General features: G+C 44.7%; 1 protein-coding gene across 3 annotated transcripts; it reads right to left on the bottom strand.

Annotated features, from left to right (window-relative positions):
* Positions 1 to 11850: 11850 nt before the first annotated feature.
* NME5 (NME/NM23 family member 5) lies at positions 11851 to 20858 on the bottom strand. Of its 3 annotated transcripts, none has more exons than XM_051794180.1 (6): positions 20717 to 20858; positions 19411 to 19577; positions 17432 to 17637; positions 16962 to 17062; positions 15845 to 15963; positions 11851 to 13491 (listed from the first exon to the last, which is right to left on the bottom strand). In XM_051794180.1, the coding sequence occupies exons 2-6, from the start codon at positions 19537 to 19539 to the stop codon at positions 13426 to 13428; spliced, it is 621 nt and encodes a 206-aa protein (XP_051650140.1). In that variant the 5' UTR covers positions 19540 to 19577; positions 20717 to 20858; the 3' UTR covers positions 11851 to 13425. The 3 variants fall into 3 exon arrangements, with proteins under 3 accessions (XP_051650140.1, XP_051650139.1, XP_051650138.1); XM_051794179.1 differs by having other exon boundaries at positions 20665 to 20854; XM_051794178.1 differs by lacking the exon at positions 20717 to 20858 and adding an exon at positions 19674 to 19801.
* Between the last annotated feature and the right edge of the window lie 436 nt (positions 20859 to 21294).

Genomic DNA, 21294 nt, shown 5'->3' with positions numbered 1-21294 from the left:
CACTTCAGGCAGGGCTGTGGAGCTGCTTGGACAGACCTGGAGCAGCACCTGCATGTCTGAACAGCCACTGCCATGGACAGAGCAGCCCATCCCAGCACCCTCACCAGGAACAGCAACCACCAGTTTTCTTTTTGTTTTTCCTTTCCAGCATGTGGAAATGCCCTCACAGCCTAATTCCCCTTCAGGCAGGAGCATGGGCACAACTCCACATGGGGCCTTGGCTGGGGTCACCTCCATCCCTGCGTGGAGGGAGGTGGGCTCAGGTGTGCCCAGCCTGCTGTTGACAGGGAGGGACACATCCTTGGGGCAGCCCCGGCACACGGAGCTGGGCTGGTGCTGTGTTAGTCTGGGCAGACCCACCGTGCCACTGGTACAGGCTGGGGATGTCACCCAGCTCAGAAACTGGATCTGTGCTCTTACTTTTGCTCCCTCTCCTAGAAGAGAGAGCAAGGATGCCTCTGACAGGGAATTCACACCATCACCACCCCCGGGTGCCTCCACAGCCTCTCCCACCAGGCTGGCAGGGACAGGGATTTCTGCCTGAAGGTTGAGGTACCTGCCCCAGTCCCCCTCTCCTCAACAGGCCCTGTCACTGCATGACAACCACCTGCAAACACAGAATCAAATTTATTTAATTCACAAAGTGCAGGTTCTGGAGATCATCTTTGTAAAGCAGTTTGGAGGCGAATAGATTTCAGCCCAGCACTCCCACCCCAGCTGGGGGCTGCTCCCTCCCCTGGAGCCCCATCATATCCCACCAGCATCCCTGCTTTCCCCCAGCCTGCTTCCCTTCAGCTGTTAAACTCCCTCCCTGCTGGATTACCTTTAATTTATGCTGCCAGTGCCCTTTCATGGATTATAATTCTGTATGAGATGTTTGTGCTGTATCCTCCCCCCATATTAAAGTGTCAGGAGTACATCCCCAGGCCATCCATCTTCAGCACTTCCGCATGGGCTTGGCAATTCTCTGACATGAATATTATGGCTCTCCATGCAGAGCCTCCATCACTCAAGCTGACAAGTGTTAGAATCTCCTCTCTTGAACAGGGTAAGTGACCTTTTCATATGCAGCGTAGATTCCCGGTCACGCTGCATCTGGTGCAGTGAAACCAGTGAGTGCCAGCAATTCCCTAAAAGTCTTAAAAAACAAGTCACAGGTCCTTTTCGACTTGCAAAACCAACCCTTAGCATGACAAAGTTAAAGGGCCTTAAGCAGCCCCTGGTTAGCTGCTGCTAGTGCCAGTCCCAGAGAGGGGGATGAAAAAGCATCTGTGTGATGCCTTCTGTGGGATTATTGACAGGGATTTTCAGGGAAAGATGGGGGGATTTGGGTGCCTGGCTTGCTGGAGTGTATAGCAAAGACTTTTGTCACCAGTTAGTGACTTTAGTGGCTTGGAAAGCTCAACTCCAGTCTTAAACAACATATTTTTAAGTGAGGTGCTTCAAGTTAGATCCCTAAACCCCACTAGCCTGATTTTCAAAGCTGCTAAACGCCTGGGCTACTCACAGTGAGTGCAGGAGATTCCTTTTACCTGTGCCTAGAGAGAAGCAGAGGGAGAAACAACCTTGAAAGCCTTTCCAGCTCGGACTTTCCCAGCTGTGCTGCTGTGGGGACACTCCAGTCCACATTGCTCGACAGAAAGTGAATCCCCTGGAACTGAACTGTGCAGTAACTCAAGTTAAATCCCTCCTACAAAATTCAGGTGTTCCCCCAAGTCTTTAGCTAAAGTGGTGCCTATTTTTTTTTTCTTTAGAGAGCAAAGGTACTTTCAAAGCAACTTTGCCACCTTCCCCCTACAGAGCGACCGGTGGTGGCTCATCGCCAGCACAGAGCAACAGAAACTTGTTAACACCTTTTCGGCTCCCTCTTAATAAAGTCAAGGCAATTAACAGCTTCTCTATTTACAAAACAAATCCTCTTTGCAACACCTGAGAAAAAGAGTTACAAGTGTTTCCCAAACATTTCTCAGTTGGGGAGAACACCTACAATAACTGTCTGCTGGGATGTGTGGCATCTGCTTTCCCTGGAGAGGAAGAGTCCACGCTCACCCCGGAGCGCTGCACACACGGGATGAACTCACACTGCACTTCCACACAGCAGTTCTGATCAACAAGCTCAGGTCTACTGGGAAAGGTTCTTATCCAAAGGTTTCTCCAAGGAGAAAGAGGTGTGCAGAGAGCCAGGGTATGAAATTATTGCCCACTTGCTGGTCCATACTTCTGGTATGGCCACATGAGGTACAAGACATGGTGATAAGGTTGGTTGGCCCCCTCCAAAAGTGCCCCCAGGGGTGACTGGGAGGGAGTGGGTAATGTACAGCATATTTACCCCTCTGCAGAGGGATTCACAAGCTCCCCCACTTCTTTTTCTGGTTCCTTGCTCTCTCCTAGGATACACTCCATGCCCCCCGCTTGGCAAATCACTGCCCTGGCTTACAGTGCAGTAAATTCCCCCTTTTCAAACAAGTCCTAAGGAGTTGAGCCATATAACAGAAGATTGATGGAGCAGACAAAAATCAAATAAATATAACTTGCAATGTGCTTTCAAAATTAATTCCTTCCTCCTCTTTTCCTCTCCCATCCTGCTCTCCCTTTTCCAAGCACACATTGTGACACGTATTTTATAATCAAGAAAGTGAGGTGCTCCCTAACTAAACTATTATTTAGGTGTAGAGGTGACCGCTGGGACAGTTTCACACAAGAGTTCTCCCAGCCAAAGCAGACTTGGCCCAAATACTTCTGGAGATTAGAAAACACCCTGTTTAAAGCTTACACCAAGTCTTGGGCCCAGACTCATCCCTCCCAGAGGGTCCAAAATGCAGAGAGGAAAGGAGAGGAAGCTGGTGGTAACTCCAAGTGCAGTAAGGAGCAGAGATGGATGGCCACAGTTAAGAAATGCTCACCAAATATAGTTAGGATGCAAAGAAGAGTCACAATTGTGAGGCACACAGTGAGGCAGAGCCAGAAAACGAAAGAGAGTAAGTAAATCTATCACAGAAGGGGTGTGTGGGAGGTTTACATTCAGAAGGACATGATGGGAAATAGAGAGGGGGATCTCAAGTAGTATTTCAGCTTTTTTTTCTTTCTCCCTCTATTCTTTCTTCAGTGTCCCACACAGCATCAACTGAAGCCCCTTGTGGGCACGGCCAGGAGAGAATAGCTCGTCAGGGGACATGGGAGCACAGAGCCTGGACAGTATAGGGCCCTTCATTTCCTCCTCTGACGCTTTCAGCAGTGCATGGGATGCCATAAAAGATGATAATGATGAGCTCAGTGGAAAGACTGTAAAACAGTGGGGAGAGGCACAAGAGTTACCCCCCACCCCCCCGGGCTCAAACCTGGGCCATGCACAGGCTGAGCTTGCTGGTTGTGAGCCTTTCTGCTCTGCTCTCCAGGTCCCACCACGTGTCCTGGCTGCCACTGCCCAGCTGTGCTGTGACCAGGAATGTGGTCTGAAACGTTGGGTTGTGGTGCCAGTGGGACTCTCACTACTTAGATCAAGCCTGACAGTTCAGCTGGACACAGGCAAGGGTGAGAACAACTCTCCTCACATTTCTTCTCAATTCTACAGACTTTTCTAACTCACCAAAACTATGGCCTGCCATTTCTAGGGGGATCATCCATCCAGACTTGGCAGCCATCAAGAGACGGCAGTTTTAAACACAGTCATTTCTATTTTTCTCCCTTTTGCCCAGTGCCTTGAAGCCAAACCTACTCTGACCCAGCTCTTCATTCCCACTCCTGGCAGGCAGAGCCTTCTGCTGGCCAGCTGCCATCAGCTGTGATAGGCACAAGGCACCTCCTCCCTATCACTAAGTGGATTTTGCAGGCAATGAGCAAGAGAATAATTAAATTAACTGAGTCCCGAATTCCTCCCGAGGTGCCAAGCATTCCCAGCACTGCAGCTGCACCACAGGTGCCTGGAGAGCAGGTAATTCCAGTCAGGGGCAGGCTGCAAATGTGGCTCCCGGGGGCATCTCTGCTGGCACAGGAGCACCAGCAGCAGCCGGTCCTGGACAGGAGCACTGGGAAGAAATTCTCAGGATGGCTCTGCTCGAGCCAGCTCGGGTCCAGGAGTGAGGCAGCTACATTTGTGCTTTGATGTGCTTAAGTTAATAAGACTTATCCCAGGGCAAACACAGTTGTGCTTCCCAGCTCGGACTGCTTTATTCTCCTGGTTCTTCCTTGTTCCATAGGCTTTCCCATCAGGGTGCCAGGGCTGCCATCTCAGGGAGCAGCCTCAGCCTCTGTTTGAATGAACAGCCTGCTATTTAAATTCCCTGTGAAACATCTATATGATTTTGACTGCAGCACATTGATTTCTTTTATCCCTGATCTACTACAGGCCACGAGACTTGAATCTAGATTTGAGACAGCCCAAGTTTTGGGAGTGACCAGGTCCGAGCCTCCCCCCAGCTCCAGCTCCAGGGTGTGCATGGGGAGCTCTGGACAGGGTGGAGGCAGGGCAGAGGACACCCCCACTGCAGAGCTTTATCTCACCCATCACCAGAGAGGTCACTAATCACTGTCCACTCCCTTTCAAGCAGTTGGGAGCACTAAATTGTACCTCTTGTATCCAGACACCATCCAATCTCCCAGGACCAGGCCAGGGACATTGATAAGGAGATAGTGTAAACGGTCCAACAGGATGGAGCCAAAATTCACAATTTCCTGAGCTTTAACTTAGCAAGTGCCATATCGATGGGGGAGTCTTTTTTGGATTATCTCCCTTTCCAAAGGGGGCTGTTGTGGCCCAGGATTTGCCACTGTACTGCTTCAGTGAAGAGGATCTCAGGTTGCATGTGAAACCAAGTACAGGGTGCTCTGCACATGTTCAGCACAAATTTCATTACAACTAGGGTCAAATAAATATTTGGGAAGAACAACAAACAGTACTACAAAGAGAACAGCTCCTTCCAGCTCCTCAGAGTTTTAAACCCTGGATGGTCTTAGGGGCACTTCCACTCTGTTCTCTATAGAAGATGCAATTAATTTCCACATCACCCTGATTTGTTCAGCATCTTATTAACTACCCTGCCTCATAACCAGGCTAACCACTGACAAACCCCTTCAACTCATTCCACTGAAATTTGGCTGTAAGCAGACACTGACCTCACCCCAGGGAACTATTTTCCTGGAGATGACTTTGGGCACTAAAAACACAGTTACATCTTGGCAGGCTATTAAATCCACATGTGAAAATAAACTCATCTAACATCTTGTGCATGTGGTTTAGCTCCCTTTTAAGAAGACAGAAATGTATTAGAGCATCCCATTAAAATTTACAATAAATGAAACCAGAAAAGATCGTTAGAGAAAACCCAACCAAAATCCTTAAAGAAAGGTTTGGGTGTGCTAGTCTTCCTTCTTTATTCTGGCTGTGTCCCTACCACCATGGACACATTGGCTTTCACCCTGTTCCTCAGAGGTTTGACTGCTAATCCACTCACCAGTCCTCGAGGGAGAAAGCCCCTGGAGGTATCACCTGGGTTGGAGTAGTCCTCACTTCTAAACAACAGCACTTTATAGCCCTGGTTGCCTCTGCTATGGACTGCTTTCCATTGCAAGTCTGTGACAAATTATAAATTACTTAAAAAACACTCCTTCCACATTAATCATGTAACAGGAGCAAAATGTTTTATGCCAACATTCTGATACTTTCCCCAGAGAGGCACTGAAGGGGACAGCACTGCCCAGTCAATGTGAAGAGTCAGACTAACCCAAGTTGTTTAAAAGACTCCCATCTCTTCTCTCACCTCCCAGAGCTTTACTAACTGAGCTGAACGGGTTAATTGTGACTCATCTTATTATTTCTTCCAAAGAAAAGATCCAAAAAGTTACTGCATTCCCCTCAGATATCTGCACCTCCTGCTGTGGCCTGAACTTAAGACACCAGAGGAGCTGCAATATTAGCTGCACTGGAATGTTTTGGTTTTGCCTTGCAAAACAGGCCCATCTCTCCAAGTGCCTCAGTTGCCTAAACACACTTGGGAGGGAGGAAAAAGAAAAAGGAAATTTCCATTTTTTTGTATTTAACCAAATAATTCCCACTGTTGCTGAAAGCAAACAGAAGAGAGCATTCCTCAACACGTTCCTTTTGCACTGTGTACCAAGGCAAGGCAAAACTTTTAGAACACAATTTTTTCCTCTAAAGATTAAGCAAATTCCCATCATTAATGTGTCATCTGTGCACCAGTGTGCAAATCTCACAGCCTCCACGAGCAAAACCAGTTTAATGCTACACATGTGTGCACATAAAAGACACAATGTATTTCTGGAAAACTCACAGGGCACCAGACACATCCACATCCAGCTCTGTCACATCCACAGGTGGGTTGGCACATACAAATGGGGACTTCTGAAAATTATTCTGTATTTAAACCGTCTCAACCTTAAGGAAGAAAACCTGTGGCAGAAGTGTAAATTACTACTAGGTGACAATGAAACTATTGATTTTCATTGGAACTGGATAGATAGATAAATAAAGATCCGATTTCTTGTCAGTACAAGGGAGTGAAAATCAAAAGCTGCCAGTTTATACTGTCAGGACGTTACAATCTCAGGTCATACCCAAATTGACATAGTCTGTCAGCATTCACCACAGCAGAATGACACCAGATTATAGTACCCAAGGACATGGCCAAACATCATCTTCTGCACTAAATCTAAAAAAGCACTCAAAAAATTGTTCATTTCAACTTAAAAACATACTTTCCCTTACACCTTTTCCCTCATGGCAGCTCATATCAACTGTTTGTACCCAGAAAAAAAAACCAGTTAGAGGTGGAAAAAAAAAAAAAACAGCTAGAAATTTTAATTGTCTGTCAGGCTGTGCTCTCTCTGCCCAGGCCAGTCCTGCCTACACACACACAATTATCACTGAGCTGAGAAGAGCTCAGTAAGAATTTTTGCAAGCTGGGTGTCCCAGTTTTGGAATAGGGAGACATTTCATTTCAGTGTTGTTGGAGCAGAGGAAGATGCAGGCAGAGCAGAGGATCCCACCTGTCCTCACTTGGCCTTTTCTCTACCAGTTCTCTTTCCTTCACAGCTCTAAACAGGGTGTAAGTGAACACATTGTGTGTTTTCCCCTTGGATTCATCACCTTTAGTGGCTGTAGACAACAACACAGAGCAGAAAATAAAACAGCTGGAGATGCTGCTAGAGCACAGAACCCACAAATCCTCCCAGCCAGACTCATCTGTATCCCTGGCGCCAAATGAATCTCACCTCAGATCTGTGCTAAACATGCTAAAATACCACCTTTTTCTTTACTGTGAGACATTTTCCTTTACTATAAGACATTTCTGTAAGATGTTAGACCAACTGATTCTTTGAGGTTATTCTGCAATACATGTTATTTTTAAAAATAAGCCTTGGCTGGACTGGAAGAAAACTGGCCACTAATTTCTGACCACTGCTTTAGGAAGTCCAAAAGTCATTAACAGACTTGCAACAGCATTACTACATTGACTGCAGATTTCTTTATTAAATCATCAGACCACACAGAAATTCTCTACACATATTCAGGTAGAAAAGCCTCCAAAGAAATGATTCAAAACATGAGATGCCAAGTAATCCAAGCACCAAATGAATGTCAAACTTTGAGAACAGAGGTGTTAAACTCCCCATTCCTACCTACGAGTAGGTACTTAACTAGTGCTCATGCAGGAACCATCTGCTTATGCACTTGCCCATATTTTCCAACCTATATGATTCTGTGATTCTAGATCCTGCTGCTGCTCCAAAGGATGACAGGGAGAATCTTTTCATTTTTTGGTCCCTGACCTTCACATTTGTACCAGTTCCTTTGTACTGCATTGCCTCACCTACTGAGGAGAGATATTATAGAAATCATAGAGATATTATAGGCATCATCATTAAAACCATGTTTATGGATTACTTAAAATTGTTCATTCCAGAAATCCCACAGAGTCTTAAAAAGGAACATTTTGCAGAGAGAAAGAGTAACTGGTAAAGATAAATCATGGCTGCTTTGAGCTGTGGTGGCACCCTTTGCCACAGTTAATGATGAATTAATATCAATTACAACGCTAAGCTTGGAGAATGCCTCGGCACTGAGTCAGCACTCAGGTAAGGCAATGTTTTATTGTAGCTCATTAAAAGGGAAAAAAAAGCAATAAAAGGCTTAAGAACCATCACAGATCCTGACTACGTGAAGCTAATAAACAGTATGATAAACTATCATTTACATGAATAGGAAAAGGAATGGACATTTCATTTCCTAAGCCTTTGTTGCTCCCATTCAGTTGCACTGAGGGGGCTGTTTGGCCCCCGTGGTGCCTTGTTTACAAGAGAACTTTGCAAAACAAAGACAGTCACGGTCAAAACTTTGCTGGTCCATTCAGTATATTTACATGGAAGAGCTCTGAGGAAAACAAGTGTTCTGACATAGCCTCATGGGATAGTTCAGTGGAAGTGGTAAGTGGCAGGGAATGATCTCATGGCTATCTAGATGTGTGGTGCCCACAGAAAAAGCATCTGGTATTCAAACTTTCTTCATCCACGCAAAAACACTTGAGTAAAATGGAAAATGCCCAAGTGTTCTGCATGCAGGGAACAGTATTGTCCAAGTCTGGCTCCTGAGAAACTGGGCACAAGCTCCTTATAGGAGTGGAAAATGTGCCATGCCAACACCTGACAGTACATTCCAGACGTACGTCCACCGCACCATCTGAGCAGCTCCCAGGAACGATCCAATTTTCCCCCTTCCTTTTAACTGACAGAATGGAATTGCTCTGGATTTACAACGAAGCACAAACTGAAAGCACAGTTGGAGCCACTGTTTTTTAAGAAGACCTTGCTATGCCATAACTTTTCACGGTTCAGTTGCTAAATTACACATTATAAAAATAAGTAAGTGCAATTGAGGGACTGTGTCAATCTCAGAAGTTTAAACATCACCCTGTAATGGCTGCTTTATAGTGGCCCACAGTAAAGGGGTTTATGGGGCGTGCAGGAGGTTTGTCCGCACGCGTCCGTTAAACACTCCTGGGAATTTTCTCACATGGAGAGACGAGGCCTGACACAAACTAAACACAAAACATTGCCAGTCATTCACACGGCAACAGGAATGCCACCCAGTAAGAAAACACTTTACAACACCTGAAAGAGATAAGATCCACTGGCCAGCACGGGCAATATGTTGCTTTTGGAAATGCAGAACTTCCCAACCTGACAGTCAGTGCAGATTCTGGAAACACTGACAAAAACACAACTGTCCCCTTGTAAGGAAATGAGAGCTTAAGTGTTGATTATAAATAGATGATAAAGATGCACGAGTGGTTTGCAGAGGAGTTTACTAAAGCCAAGAGTATTTAAAGCCAAATTAGGTTCTTGTACATAAAAGTTCCCTGGAATTTAGGGTGAGTTCATTTGTGATTCCTTGCTCAGGCAGCCTGGGGCTGACAGAGTGCACCCAACTGCCCTTTCTCTCAAGCCAAACAGAGGATCCATCCAGGCTGACTCAGAGATCCCAGGTAAAAAGGCTTCTCAATCAACTAAATATGACGGTAATGAAGTAGCAGACATGGTATCAGTGTTGTGTTGTTTTATTGTTTAATAATCATTCTTCAGAATAGCACCACAGCTAAGCAAGGGTGAGTCAGTCTGGGGCTCTCGGGGTACAAAAAGCGATGCCATACAAGGCAAATGTAACCACACCCAGCAAGGCACCACCTGAAGACCTTTGTGCAAAAGCATCACCTCCCTCAGCCCTAAAACACAAGCAGTGAACTGAGGAGAATTCTTAATCCTTCGGTGTTACCATTATTAGAGTATCATTCACCCACTTGTCTGCAAGCTGCCTTCTTCTCCCACCAACTGCTTCGTCTCACAACAATGCCTCACTTCTGGCTCAGAAGAGCAACACAAAGCTCTCCCCTGAGCTTATGGCAGTGTCCCCATGATCACTTGGTGGGAGGCAGCATGACAATGATTTGACAGGCATCCTCCCAGGGAGACTCCACACATCAGTCACGCTGCTGACACACTCCACACCCAAAGGAGCTCATCCAGACTAGGGAACAGTGCTCCTCACTGACCATCCAAAAGCAGCAGGTTTTTCCATTTCACTAAGGGCAGAACCAGAAAGAACCTGTTTCCTGTGATGGTCCTGGTGACACTGCCACACTGGTTTGAGCCAAGTCTGCCAGAGTAAAGCCAAGCAGCAGGTAACGAGCACAGAGCACTAAAATCTTATTTCTAGTCCACGAACAAATCTACTGACTGGCATCTAAAAGAGAATAGTACTGCAAAAACAATCACAGTTATCTTTTTATGGTGATCTTTTTATGATGTGCAAAGAGCCTTTCCAACAAAATAAAAATAATTCCACTTCAGATTTTCTTAAAGGAAAGTTAAGAACCACAGTATTTTCAGAGGATGTGCTGTTGTTGGGTAGCACCAAAAATGACCAACATTTACTGTGCAGTACATGAATTATCTTGATCTGACTGCTCCGACTTAATGAATTAATGATGACCCTTATGTCTTCAAATGGCATCTCACTTTAATATGGCACCAAAAAAATAAGTGTTTGAGTCACTCCTTCCCTTCATGTACTGCCATGAGACAAACATCCATCAGTTTATCACCAGTGCACCAATCTTTCTCAGACAACTGTTGTTTAAAGGACAGTCATGATAAACAGCTTGAATAAAGGAAGAAACACAAATCCTCTTTTTCTACATGAGAAAAATGAAGGTTTGCAAATCTCCATGTAACAGCCTTAAATTTGCTGACTGGAAGTGCTGAGCTCTGCCCAGCGTCTCATTTCTGGAGCTCTGCACACTGGAATGCTCCAACATATGTGGGCAATGGGAAACTGGCTGTGATTGAGGCTTCTGCCATCTTTTAGGTATGATCAGGGTTCCTGGCAGTTCAACTGTTCTGGAAGATAATAAATCCCTTAGGAGACAGGAAGGCTGAACAATCACATACTTCAAACTAGCCCAACCTGTGTAGTTCCAAGAACAACTTCCAGTGCAGGTGATAGCAAGTGTATGATAAGTGAAGTTCCAGGAGAAAGCCAGTTGAAAAAACAGAATTAAGGGAAACAGACTGAACTGCTGGTTTTATGGACGCAGCTCAACTCCAGCACTCCGGCAATAAAACTAAAATGAACTCCCTCAAAGCTAAAAATCCCCAATAAAACTGAACAGGCAAGGTAATTATTTTGACTTGACAGAGGGAGAGGACAGGTCACTTGTTTCCACAGAGAGCACCTCACCTTGCTGACATCAAACAGCAAGACATCTTTCAGTTCTTCTGGGATTTCTCCCAAAGCTACATTTGCTGTGCCATGGATTTACCACACTGGCCAAGCCCGTACCACTCTAGGCTAAATAAGAACCTAAAGACCAAAAGAAAAGCAGCAGCATGTGCCCCAACAGCCTCTCCCGTGGTGTCACAGCTCCCCCACGGGACCAGGCTGCTTCTCCATTTCACATTCCCAGGACTGACCCTCTGCCCACATCCTGCTTATTAACGCAGGTTCCTCAGGATCTCAGCTGGGAGATTTGCTGAATCAATACCTGTCCTGTGAGGACAGAGTCGGGATGGCACCCATGGGATGAAGGGAACTTCTCTCTTTCCACCTTTCCCTTGGAAAAATGGAAGTGAACACCTGGTGTTAGCTCCAATATGAGAGAGTAATTCCATGACAGATGAACACTTGAATGACTGAAAATTTATATTACATGGGTGATAAAGGTGACATTTTCAACATCAGCTGTCTTTGCCCTTTCTCCCAAACCCCCTGGTAAGGACCCACCTACTCTATGAAGCTACAATTCTCTGCAGGTACAAAAGCAAAACTGGGAACTCCAGCAGTAACATAAAAGACATATTTATTGCCAAGCAGTATCACATCAAAGTAACCAAATGCCAAATTAACTTAAAAAATACAGCCAAATGCCTTATGAATTCACTGGATTTTCATTTTTGGCACCTTCAAAAAAGGAATTTTTTTTTTATTTTGCTGACAGGAAACCACACAGCACAACTGTCCTGTAATTGGAGCAATCAGACACACATGGGGACAAAATTTATAGGCAAAATAAACTGCTTGTGAACAGATCTGTTTGCTGTATTTCTAACCACCTCATTTTTTTTTTTCTTCACTATTCAAGGGTTTGAGCTTTCTTTTTTTTTTCTTATCCTAGAAGTCCCAAGATTTTTATGTCCTGGTACTGTAGGGACCAATTTTCTAAATGTTTATTCTCAGGGCTGGCAATAGTGGTTTATTCCACTGAGAGGATAAGTAATTCACTTAAACAAAATTTAATGTTACAAACAAATGACTTATGTTTCTGATAATTACTGAAATTGGGGGAGCAAGTTTTTTCATGAAACAAATTATGAAATTGCTTGTTTGTTTAGTATTAGTCAAGCATACCAATATTTCAGGGTTATGAAAATGACACTTTCTTCATTCTAGCCAGTCAAACCAGAAGATATTAAGCTTGAAGTTAACAGTATAAGTACAGCTCTTTGAAGAAAATCAAAAAGCCCCACATCCCCAAAAAACAGTTCATTTACTTCAGAAAAGGTAATAGTGTGGGATTGACCCACTGCCCCATTTTCTTGAAATTCTCAAATAGAACACACTAAAGTTCAAGCAAAACCAAAATTCTGCATACCTTTAGGAGCAGGAGCACACAGAAAACACTCTCAGGGTGAGCTGTTCCAGATAAGCACTTTGCTTGCAAAAAAATGTTGGAAGACAACCTTAGTCCTTGACTAAAATACATCTTCTTGGGACTTGTAATGGAAATCAAAGACTGATTTATAATCACTGTACCTTTTGCCATCGAGATGGGAAAGGTGCATTCAATGTACCTTCAACTTACATTCTGACAAAATAAATCATCTTTAAGAGTAACCTTAGCTCGGTGACATAATCAGCAATTAAAATTCCCAAGTTGCTAATATGCCTCTAGTAATTGTTTTGTATGTTACATCCAAGTACCTCCCTTCACAACTGAATTCCTCTCTGCTAAAAAAAATGCTGAAAAACCACTCTTGGTTTCACAAAGCACAGGCCAGGTGGGTGTCATTTGGGAATCCACACTGGTGTAAATAATTTTGTTCTCCCCACACCAAGAAAAATGGGGAAAACAGCAGTAAGTCACACCTGTTGAGAATGTTGTCTTTTTCTAATCACCCAAAGCCATAAATTTATCATGTAATTCTACATTCACTTCATCAATAGAGAAGCCACTAGAGCTACTTCATCCTGGTTAAGTGCAAGGTTATTTATTCCATGAAGACACAAGTAGTTATGAGAAATGCATTTATTTCAGATAATATTGGTTACACAGTCAATGGACACACTGATTATATACATCTGTAGCTTGAAATGCCTGACATGGTTTCCACTGAGCCCTCACCCCTCGATGCTCCTCCTCAGAGATGAAATTGTAGTTTAGGTTTATTAGGATTGTGTTCAATCAACCAGTCAGCAAGCCAAATCTGTGGACAAAAACCCCAAATGTTGTCAGTCTTCTGTTGTTTTCTACTAAATGTATAGGAGAATATTAAAAGCATTATTTGAAACCTCTGCTACAGATATTCTCCTACTGTGCTGCAAAATTAAGACCTTCCAGAAAAAAATGGACATAGAGATAACCTGCTTTTTCAAAATATTCTTTTAAATGTTCACAGCTTATATTGCTTTTGAACAATTCACGCTGACCTTTAGAAGACAACTCTTCCTGGCAGTGTTTATCTTTTTGTAATTGTAAGAACACTTGAGCCATATTTCAAATAATCCAGCCAGCTCTGCTTTGGAATGAGGCTGCAGGAGACACATGAAACTGCTTAATGAAATATTACTCCTGACAACACTTACAGATACCTCATCTAGTAATCATTCATTCAAAGTGCCAGCCTTCTGCACTCAAATCACTTTATAATACCTAAAACTTAAAACCAAAACGTGGTTACTTTTTGAAATTCATCTTGTAAGTTTTCCAGCGTGTTGTACTTGAATAAGAATGTGGGAGGCAGGAATGTTGTGAGTCCCAACTCCATCTGCCAGTCTGGGCCTGGCCTTAGGCAAATTAACCTTTTGCCTCGATTTCTCCACTTGTAAAGCAGAGTTTTTAACACATCCTTATTTACTTCACAGGCCTGTTGACGATTAGTTTCTGGAATGCTGAGTGCAACAAACTTCATACCACACTGTGAAGTGAAAGAACTGGTGGAATGGCAAACGAGGGAGGTCAGCAACACTCTCCCTTTATCACCACTGCAAAAAGGTTGGTTTGCAAAGGGAGAGCCAACAAGCTGAGCACCAGGACAGGTTAGTCAGAACAGTAGAGGAACAGTAAGAACACAAGACAGAAATGGAAAACAAACAAATAAAAAAATCTCAAAACACAAAAGCCCTTAGAAAAGCCACTTTGGGGAAAAAAATTAAAATAATTTGAACCCAATTAAATTTATCCTGTGTTACTTAAAGAATTGGCTGAGACAACCTCTGTACTGCCAGTAAGTATTTCTGAGTGCACAGCCAGTTTCTGATGCCATCTTCAAGAAGAAAGGAAAGAAGGAAAAAAAAAAAAAAGGATACTGGAAAAAACCAAAACACTCCATTAACAAAACATTCCATTCCCTCCCTGTGAGTCACCTACCAGGTAACAAACAGAAAAGCAACAGGCAACATATATTTCTGAAGCAGTATCAAATCGTTTTCCTGCTGTTACAAGTTTACAGACATTGTGGATGGCCAAGAAGGTGCAAATATAATGTTTTTAGCAAAGCTATCAACACTGCTTCATACAGCTTTCATATAAGCAAAGAAGGAAAGCATTGCCTCGATTAAGTTACTATTAGATACCTCATAATTGACTAGGAAATTGTGCTAAGAATGCAGATTAAATGAAACCCAAAACAATGAGTTAAAATAATGGGACTTGTAACAAGAAAAAAATCAGTTTTTAATAGAGTGAAGACATGAGTGAAGGGAAAGAAGATGGTAATACTCTTCAAATATGCAATAGGAAGCTGCAAAAAAAGGAGATGATACATTGTCTCCAGTGTCTTCTGGGGATAGTAAAAGGGGGGAAAGAAAGTAATGGGCTCAAAATTGGAGCCCAGGAGATTTAGGCTATCTTTTAGTGAAAGCTTTTAACTAAGTATAATTAAGCACTGAAACAGATTGCCCAGGGAGACTGTGGATTCTCCATCATTTGGGGTGCTAAAAACCAGGCCAGAGTTAGATACAACTGGTCTGGCCTTTGGGCAAAGGCATAGACTTCATCTCTGTTTTTGAGACTTCTATGGCAACAGTGCCAGACATACAGATAAAGTAAACAGGTTATAAAGTTGGAACAATTCAAAGTGCATTTAATTTGACCTCATGTATATCACATGTTCACAGAAACACCCCAAGTCATTTTTCAGGCTTTTTTTTCCGGAAATGTATCTTTTAGAAAAATGCAATGTTGATTATAAACCTGATAACAATGTAAAATCCACCACAACTGCCATCAAGTTGCCACATGGATTAATTATCTGCATGCTTAAAGAAGTAGCAGTGTGAACTAGTACTAGTAGAGCTTTAAAAATACAAAAACACATTTACCCTATTTTTCCAGATGAAAGAAAGCTCATTTTGTTTGGGGACTGAAAACACACCCTTGTTTCATCTCTAACAAACAAATCAACCTCTTGAAACCAAATGTTATTTGATTAGCTCATTAGCTAGTAGCTAAAACAGCACAGCTCTTCAGCAACAGAGTAGTTTTCCTACATACAGGGACTTAGTAAACACAGAGTAAATGTATCCCAAAGCTTATCCCAAAGCTTCCACTGTACCTACCATTGGGTCTGCTGGCTTCTTTTTGCACAGGGCAGTGAGCCCAGCCAGCAACGTTGGCTTCACATACAGGTTCAAGTAATCCCTTGCTCTTTGTCCAGTGGGAACTGGCTCCAGGATAGCTGGGAAGAGTAACCACAGGTGTTAGAAAGCAGCTTGTGGAGTGATTAAAACCCTTGCTCTTTCAAAGTTTGTTTATAGGTGAGCTGCTCTTCTCCTTAACAAGTTAATAATACATCATGGGGTTTATAGCTTCTCCCACAACAAACTGCAAAGAAACTCCCTAAACCTCTTTACAATGTCCCTGAGGTAATGTTACTAATTATAGTCTATTATGGAAAAGGAGGAAATCCCATCATCCCGTGAAAACCTGTATGCCTGAAGAGAAACAATATATCCCATGTTTAGCACTTTCTTCTGGCAGTGTGAAGGTGCTTTCTAAAGACCCTAAAGATCCCACCTTTAGCCCTGCTTTGTTGTCAGGGTGAGGAGAAGAGACATAACTTACAATGGGTAAGGTTTGGAGGGAAGTGCAACATTTTCTGCTAAATTCACTGATCTGCTTGACAAAAGCAGACATGTTTTTCCAGCAGTTGCACTTGCATCTTTCTGTCAGAGCAAAGCCTGTTACAAACAAGAGATCCTCTCCCAGCCTTTCCAGGTTCTAAGGCCCCTTTCTTTGGCACTTAACTTCAGAATTGCACTGTCATGTGAGCATCCAGCTGTTTTTGAACAGGAATTACTCAGCCTGAGCCCAAGAAGAGAGTCAGCTGAGAATTCTCAAGCCAACAGGAGTCTCTGGGGCTGACAGTGCCAGAAACACTTGGAGTGTAACAGCTTCCCATTTCCTCTCATTTACCAGCTTTGTCTGCTCCAGTTCTCTGAGTACAGAGTTTGAAAAGTGGAAGCAATCCGTGTAACTGTATTGGCTCTTCAGACAGATTTGGTAGCCTTTCATAGAAGTACCAGCTTATACATAAAGGGACCCACAAACAGCAAACAAACCCAACCTCTTCTAAATCAATTGTATCTGGAGTCTGGGCAGAGACAATACCAGGGAAGAACAGGAAAGGAATTTACCCTCCCCAAGACTGGCAATGTATCAACTGAACCATTTTACCTTCTGGAAACATGAATCGAATCTCTCTCTCTGCCGAGGAAACGCTGAGACTGCCATGAAGCCCATTCCTCAGCTCATCAGTCCCATAGAGTGCTCTTAAGCTAAAAACCAAGAAAAATAACTGCTTGGAGGGCAACTGCAAATCCCTCCCAGGTCTCTGGAGGCTGAGAGCACAGAAAAGCAATATATATGGACTAATTTACAGGACACAGGCTTGATTTTGTTTTAAACATAGGAAGTAGCTACCTAAAACTTCTGTTCAAGCACTCATCATTCCCTAGAAAAGAGGTGAACTCCACATAATAAAAACAAAGGTGAAAAGCTGCTACACAAAACTGAAGAGACAAGAAGCCACTCCAAATCTGTGTCTGTACTGTACAACAACAACAAAAAAAAAAGGAGGAATTCTGGTCTCAGTTAAGAGAATGACAAAGTCCTGCTGACTTCCCCAAGGCCAGTCAGTGAGTTACCTGTGAGGGTGAGTTATCCTAGCTCTCAGGCTGTTGGATGGTCCAAGCAATTCCTTCCAGTGTGAGATTGCACAATGTCTGGCAAGAACCATAGCAACCAAAGGGCCAGAACTCATATAGGCTGTTAAATTAGGGAAAAACACTTTCCCAAACTGGTCTGCATAGAAGTTGCTACATTGCTCTGGGCTTAACTGGAGCCTTCGTTTCTATAAAGTGTAAAAGACAAAAAAAAGAATTAAAAAATCTTGGTACATTAAAAGAGTTTAGAGCATTAAAAGACCTCAGAGAGGATACAGTCCTCTGCTGCAGCCATATCTTCAAGTGTAGAACACAGAGCAACTTCCAAGCCTAATCTGATTCTCCCAGATCTGATTCTCTTTGAGATACAGAGTAACAAAGAGCAAGACTTGTCCAACTTAATTAAGCAGACAGGCCATTTGAGTAAGATGTGATTTTAGTCCAGGCAAACTACAGCATTTTCTAACTGCCGGATGACAGTCAGGGCACTGTACAGAAAAAGTGAAGAGTGTTACAAGGGCAGGATTTCATTATTCAGCTGCTCAAGCACAATGTTCTACTTTTAAACAATTTTCTCTCCAGCCCACACTGTTAATTATGCAATTGTTCTATTTTTCATTCAGTACTCATGCTTTGTCACACTCCCAGTAGCTGCCTAGGCTGCAGGTGGCCAGGATCAGGACAACTCTGGGAGGTTATCAGAAAGCACAGGGCAGTCAAGAAAAAAATTTTAAAGTGCATTCTTAGAGCTCAAACTTACACAACAGAAGAGTACCATAAATTCAGAGCCCTAATAATTTTGCTGTCAAAAGCCATTGGAGACATCAGAAGACCCCATTAACATACTAGAATTAAATAAATAAATAAGTAAATATATCTAATTTGTTTCATCTTCTGATCATATCATATCAATAGAATCACGGAATGGTTTGGGTTGGAAGTGGCCTTAAAAATCATCTGTTTCCAACTTCTCTGCCATGGGCAGGGACACCTTCCACTAGCCCAGGTTGCTCCAAGCCCCATCCAACCTGGCCTTGGACACTTCCAGGGATGGGGCAACCACAGCTTCTCTGGGCAACCTGTGCCAGAGTTTCACCACCCTCACAGGGAAAAATTTCCTCCCAACATCCCATCTTTCAGTGTGAAGCCATTCCCCCTTGTCCTGTACCTCCATCCCTTGTCCCCAGTCCCTCTCCAGCTCTCCTGGAGCCCCTTTAGGCTCTGGAAGGGTCTCTAAGGTCCCCCCTGGCTGAACACCCCCAGCTCTCTCAGTCTGTCTGCAAAGCAGAGACGCCCCAGCCCACGGAGCATCTTCGTGACTTCCTCTGGAGTGCCTCCAACAGGTCCATAAATAAATAAATGCAAATAATAAACACAAATAAATAAAAGAACCATAAAGGTACCCAAAATACCCCACCCGAAACAAGGGGGGGGCGGAGCCCCCGCCGCCCTCAGGCGCGAGCGCACAGCGCCCCCCAGCGGCCAACCCGCCGGCACATTTACATATTCATAAACCATATTTAAATAATCATGAGCCAATTTACTCTAAAAACAGCGGAAACCAAAAAGAAGTCAGACTGCAACTGGCCAGCTATCGAATTCAATTAATTTCTACTATCCCCCTGCCTGCTGCACAAAACCTCCTGAGACCAGAATGATGTGCTCTCCAAAGAGTTACTTCAGAGAGTCCACACATCTGCTCCAGGCATTTGCTAAATCTTTTATTAACCAAGTCAGTGTTTTCCTGTGGTCAGCAAAACAGTTGGTCTGCTCTGTTCCATCCCATGCACCAAGAAAAGGTCTCCTTACAGAATCTGGTAGCGATGCTTGATGACATGAAAAATATAAATTGATTTTTGGACACACAAGCTTTTAGTTACTGGCTTGATTGCTGAAAGTTAAAATAAATATCGTCCTGACTTATAAGCTGTAGTTGTTCTCTCTGGAGCACAGCCTGTTACCTGAACGATCGTGAATCCTGATCGGAGAATGATATCCTCTATTTCTTCTTCTTTATGAATGACATCAGGTTTGATGATAGCTAGAGTCTTTTCCACATAAATCTGGGGTTCAGGCATTAACACCTCCATCTTGGCTTCTAAATTAGAATTCACGTGGCCCTTTTGTCCTGCAATGACACCACGACATTTGGAGTTTGTCTACTGCACAGTCCCCTGCGGTGACATCCACCATGTACTCCGGGAACAGACAGGGACACCCCCACCTCACAAAATCCATAAGATGTTCTCTGGACTGGTCAGTGCCCTGCAGTTCACATTCCCATTTTCAGTGCAGCAGCATTTTGTGGAAAGCAAGGAAAAGATTTAATGTTGTTCTTCACTAACTCTGACACTGTATGAGGAAAGAGAAGCATTATCACACACCTTGCTGAGTGCAGGAGCGAGCCAGGCTCGCGGGCTCACTGCATTCCCACACCCTCCATCCACCAAACCTGGGCTCCTCCAAACCCCAAATCTGTATTCTCACGCATGAAGACTGGGGAGCTGGTCCATCTCTGAGCCTCAGGGTATTTCTCAATCGTTATTTAATTGCTGTATTTATGGGCTCAAGACAAAGTGCCAGTTTTCTCACTGAGCGGATGTATTGGCAAGCCCAGAGCACAGAACTGTGTCGGGAATGGGGGAACTATTTTCAGGGTTTCCTACAGACTTGTGACCACTTGTGACCTTCTTCTCATCAAGAATGGTGTGGGTGGGAAGGGACCTTAAAGATCATCTCGTTCCACCCCCTACCATGGGCAGGGACACCTTCCACCAGCCCAGGCTGCTCCAAGCCCTGTCCAACCTGGCCTTGGACACTTCCAGGGATGGGGCAGCCACAGCTTCTCTGGGCAACCTGTGCCAGGGCCTCCCCACCCTCACAGGGAGGATTTCCTCCCAATATCCCATCTAACCCTGCCGTCTGTCAGTGTGAAACCATTCCCCCTTGCACTGTCCCTGCAGGCCCTTGTCCCAGGTCCCTCTCCAGCTCTCTTGGAGCCCCTTTAGACGCTGGAGCCTTCTCTTCTCCAGGCTGAACACTTCCAGCTCCCTCAGCCTTTTGAAGCGAATTTAAACAGCAGGATGCTGTGGGGGATCGTGTCCAACCCTCACAGAACCGCACACAACGACACCTGCAGCGCTTCCCTCGCCCACCGCCCGCTCAGCCCCACGCTCCCATCCGCTCTGGAGCAGAACCGGGCACGCAGCACCGGCCTGGCCGTCTCCCCGCTGCAACAGTCGCACGTAACCGCTCCGTTCCACCTGCCTCAGGACCGGGATGGGCTTTCCCAACCCTCTGTTCCTGGGGGATTCCCGGCGATCCCGGCCCGCCGTTGCCAGGCGATGGCGGGGCGGGCGCGGGACACAAGATGGCGCCCGCGGGCCTCGGCCGCGCGCGGGGCGGGGCGGGACGAAGATGGCGGCGGGAGCGGCGCGGTGATGGCGGCGGGAGGCGGAGCGGCCCGCATGGGCCGGGAAAGCCGCGGGCCGCGGGCTTACAGCTGGCGGCCACAGCTGCCCCGGGAAGGGCTCCCCATGTCGTGCAGGAGTACCGTGACTGGAGGGGACTCCCAGAAAAACGGCATTTCTCTGTGATAATAAAAGCTTTATGTCAGTTTTACCTCAGGCTTACAACCGCTGAGGGAGGGGATGAGGTCACAGCGAACGCTCGTGAAGTAACGCGATTTGTCGGGCGGGGGAAGAACACGCACAGAAGGCCTTTGCAGGTTATTTATCGGTGTTTGTGGAGGTTTCCTGTTTAGGTTCCTGCCCAGCAGCAGCGGGTGAGGGAGCTCAGGGCGCACAGCCTCCGGCACACCCGGCCACTGACCCGCCTCCACAGCT

The sequence above is a fragment of the Manacus candei genome, unplaced genomic scaffold (assembly GCF_025592945.1).
Source record: "Manacus candei isolate 608988 ecotype Guabito, Panama unplaced genomic scaffold, ASM2559294v1 h1tg000037l, whole genome shotgun sequence".
Classification (NCBI taxonomy): Eukaryota; Metazoa; Chordata; class Aves; order Passeriformes; family Pipridae; genus Manacus; species Manacus candei.
The sequence above is the reverse complement of the archived record's forward strand: the minus strand, read 5'-3'. Positions and strand labels throughout refer to the sequence as shown.

Bases quoted from the DNA above. Each gene is read 5' to 3' on its own strand.
- NME5 (XM_051794180.1), bottom strand. From the start codon at position 19,539: ATGGAGGTGTTAATGCCTGAACCCCAGATTTATGTGGAAAAGACTCTA. The intron at 17,638-19,410 runs GTAACAGGCTGT...TACACTTTATAG, and splicing joins CAGGATTCACGATCGTTCAG to AAACGAAGGCTCCAGTTAAG. The intron at 13,492-15,844 runs GTAGGTACAGTG...TTTTGTCCACAG, and splicing joins AGAAGCCAGCAGACCCAATG to ATTTGGCTTGCTGACTGGTT.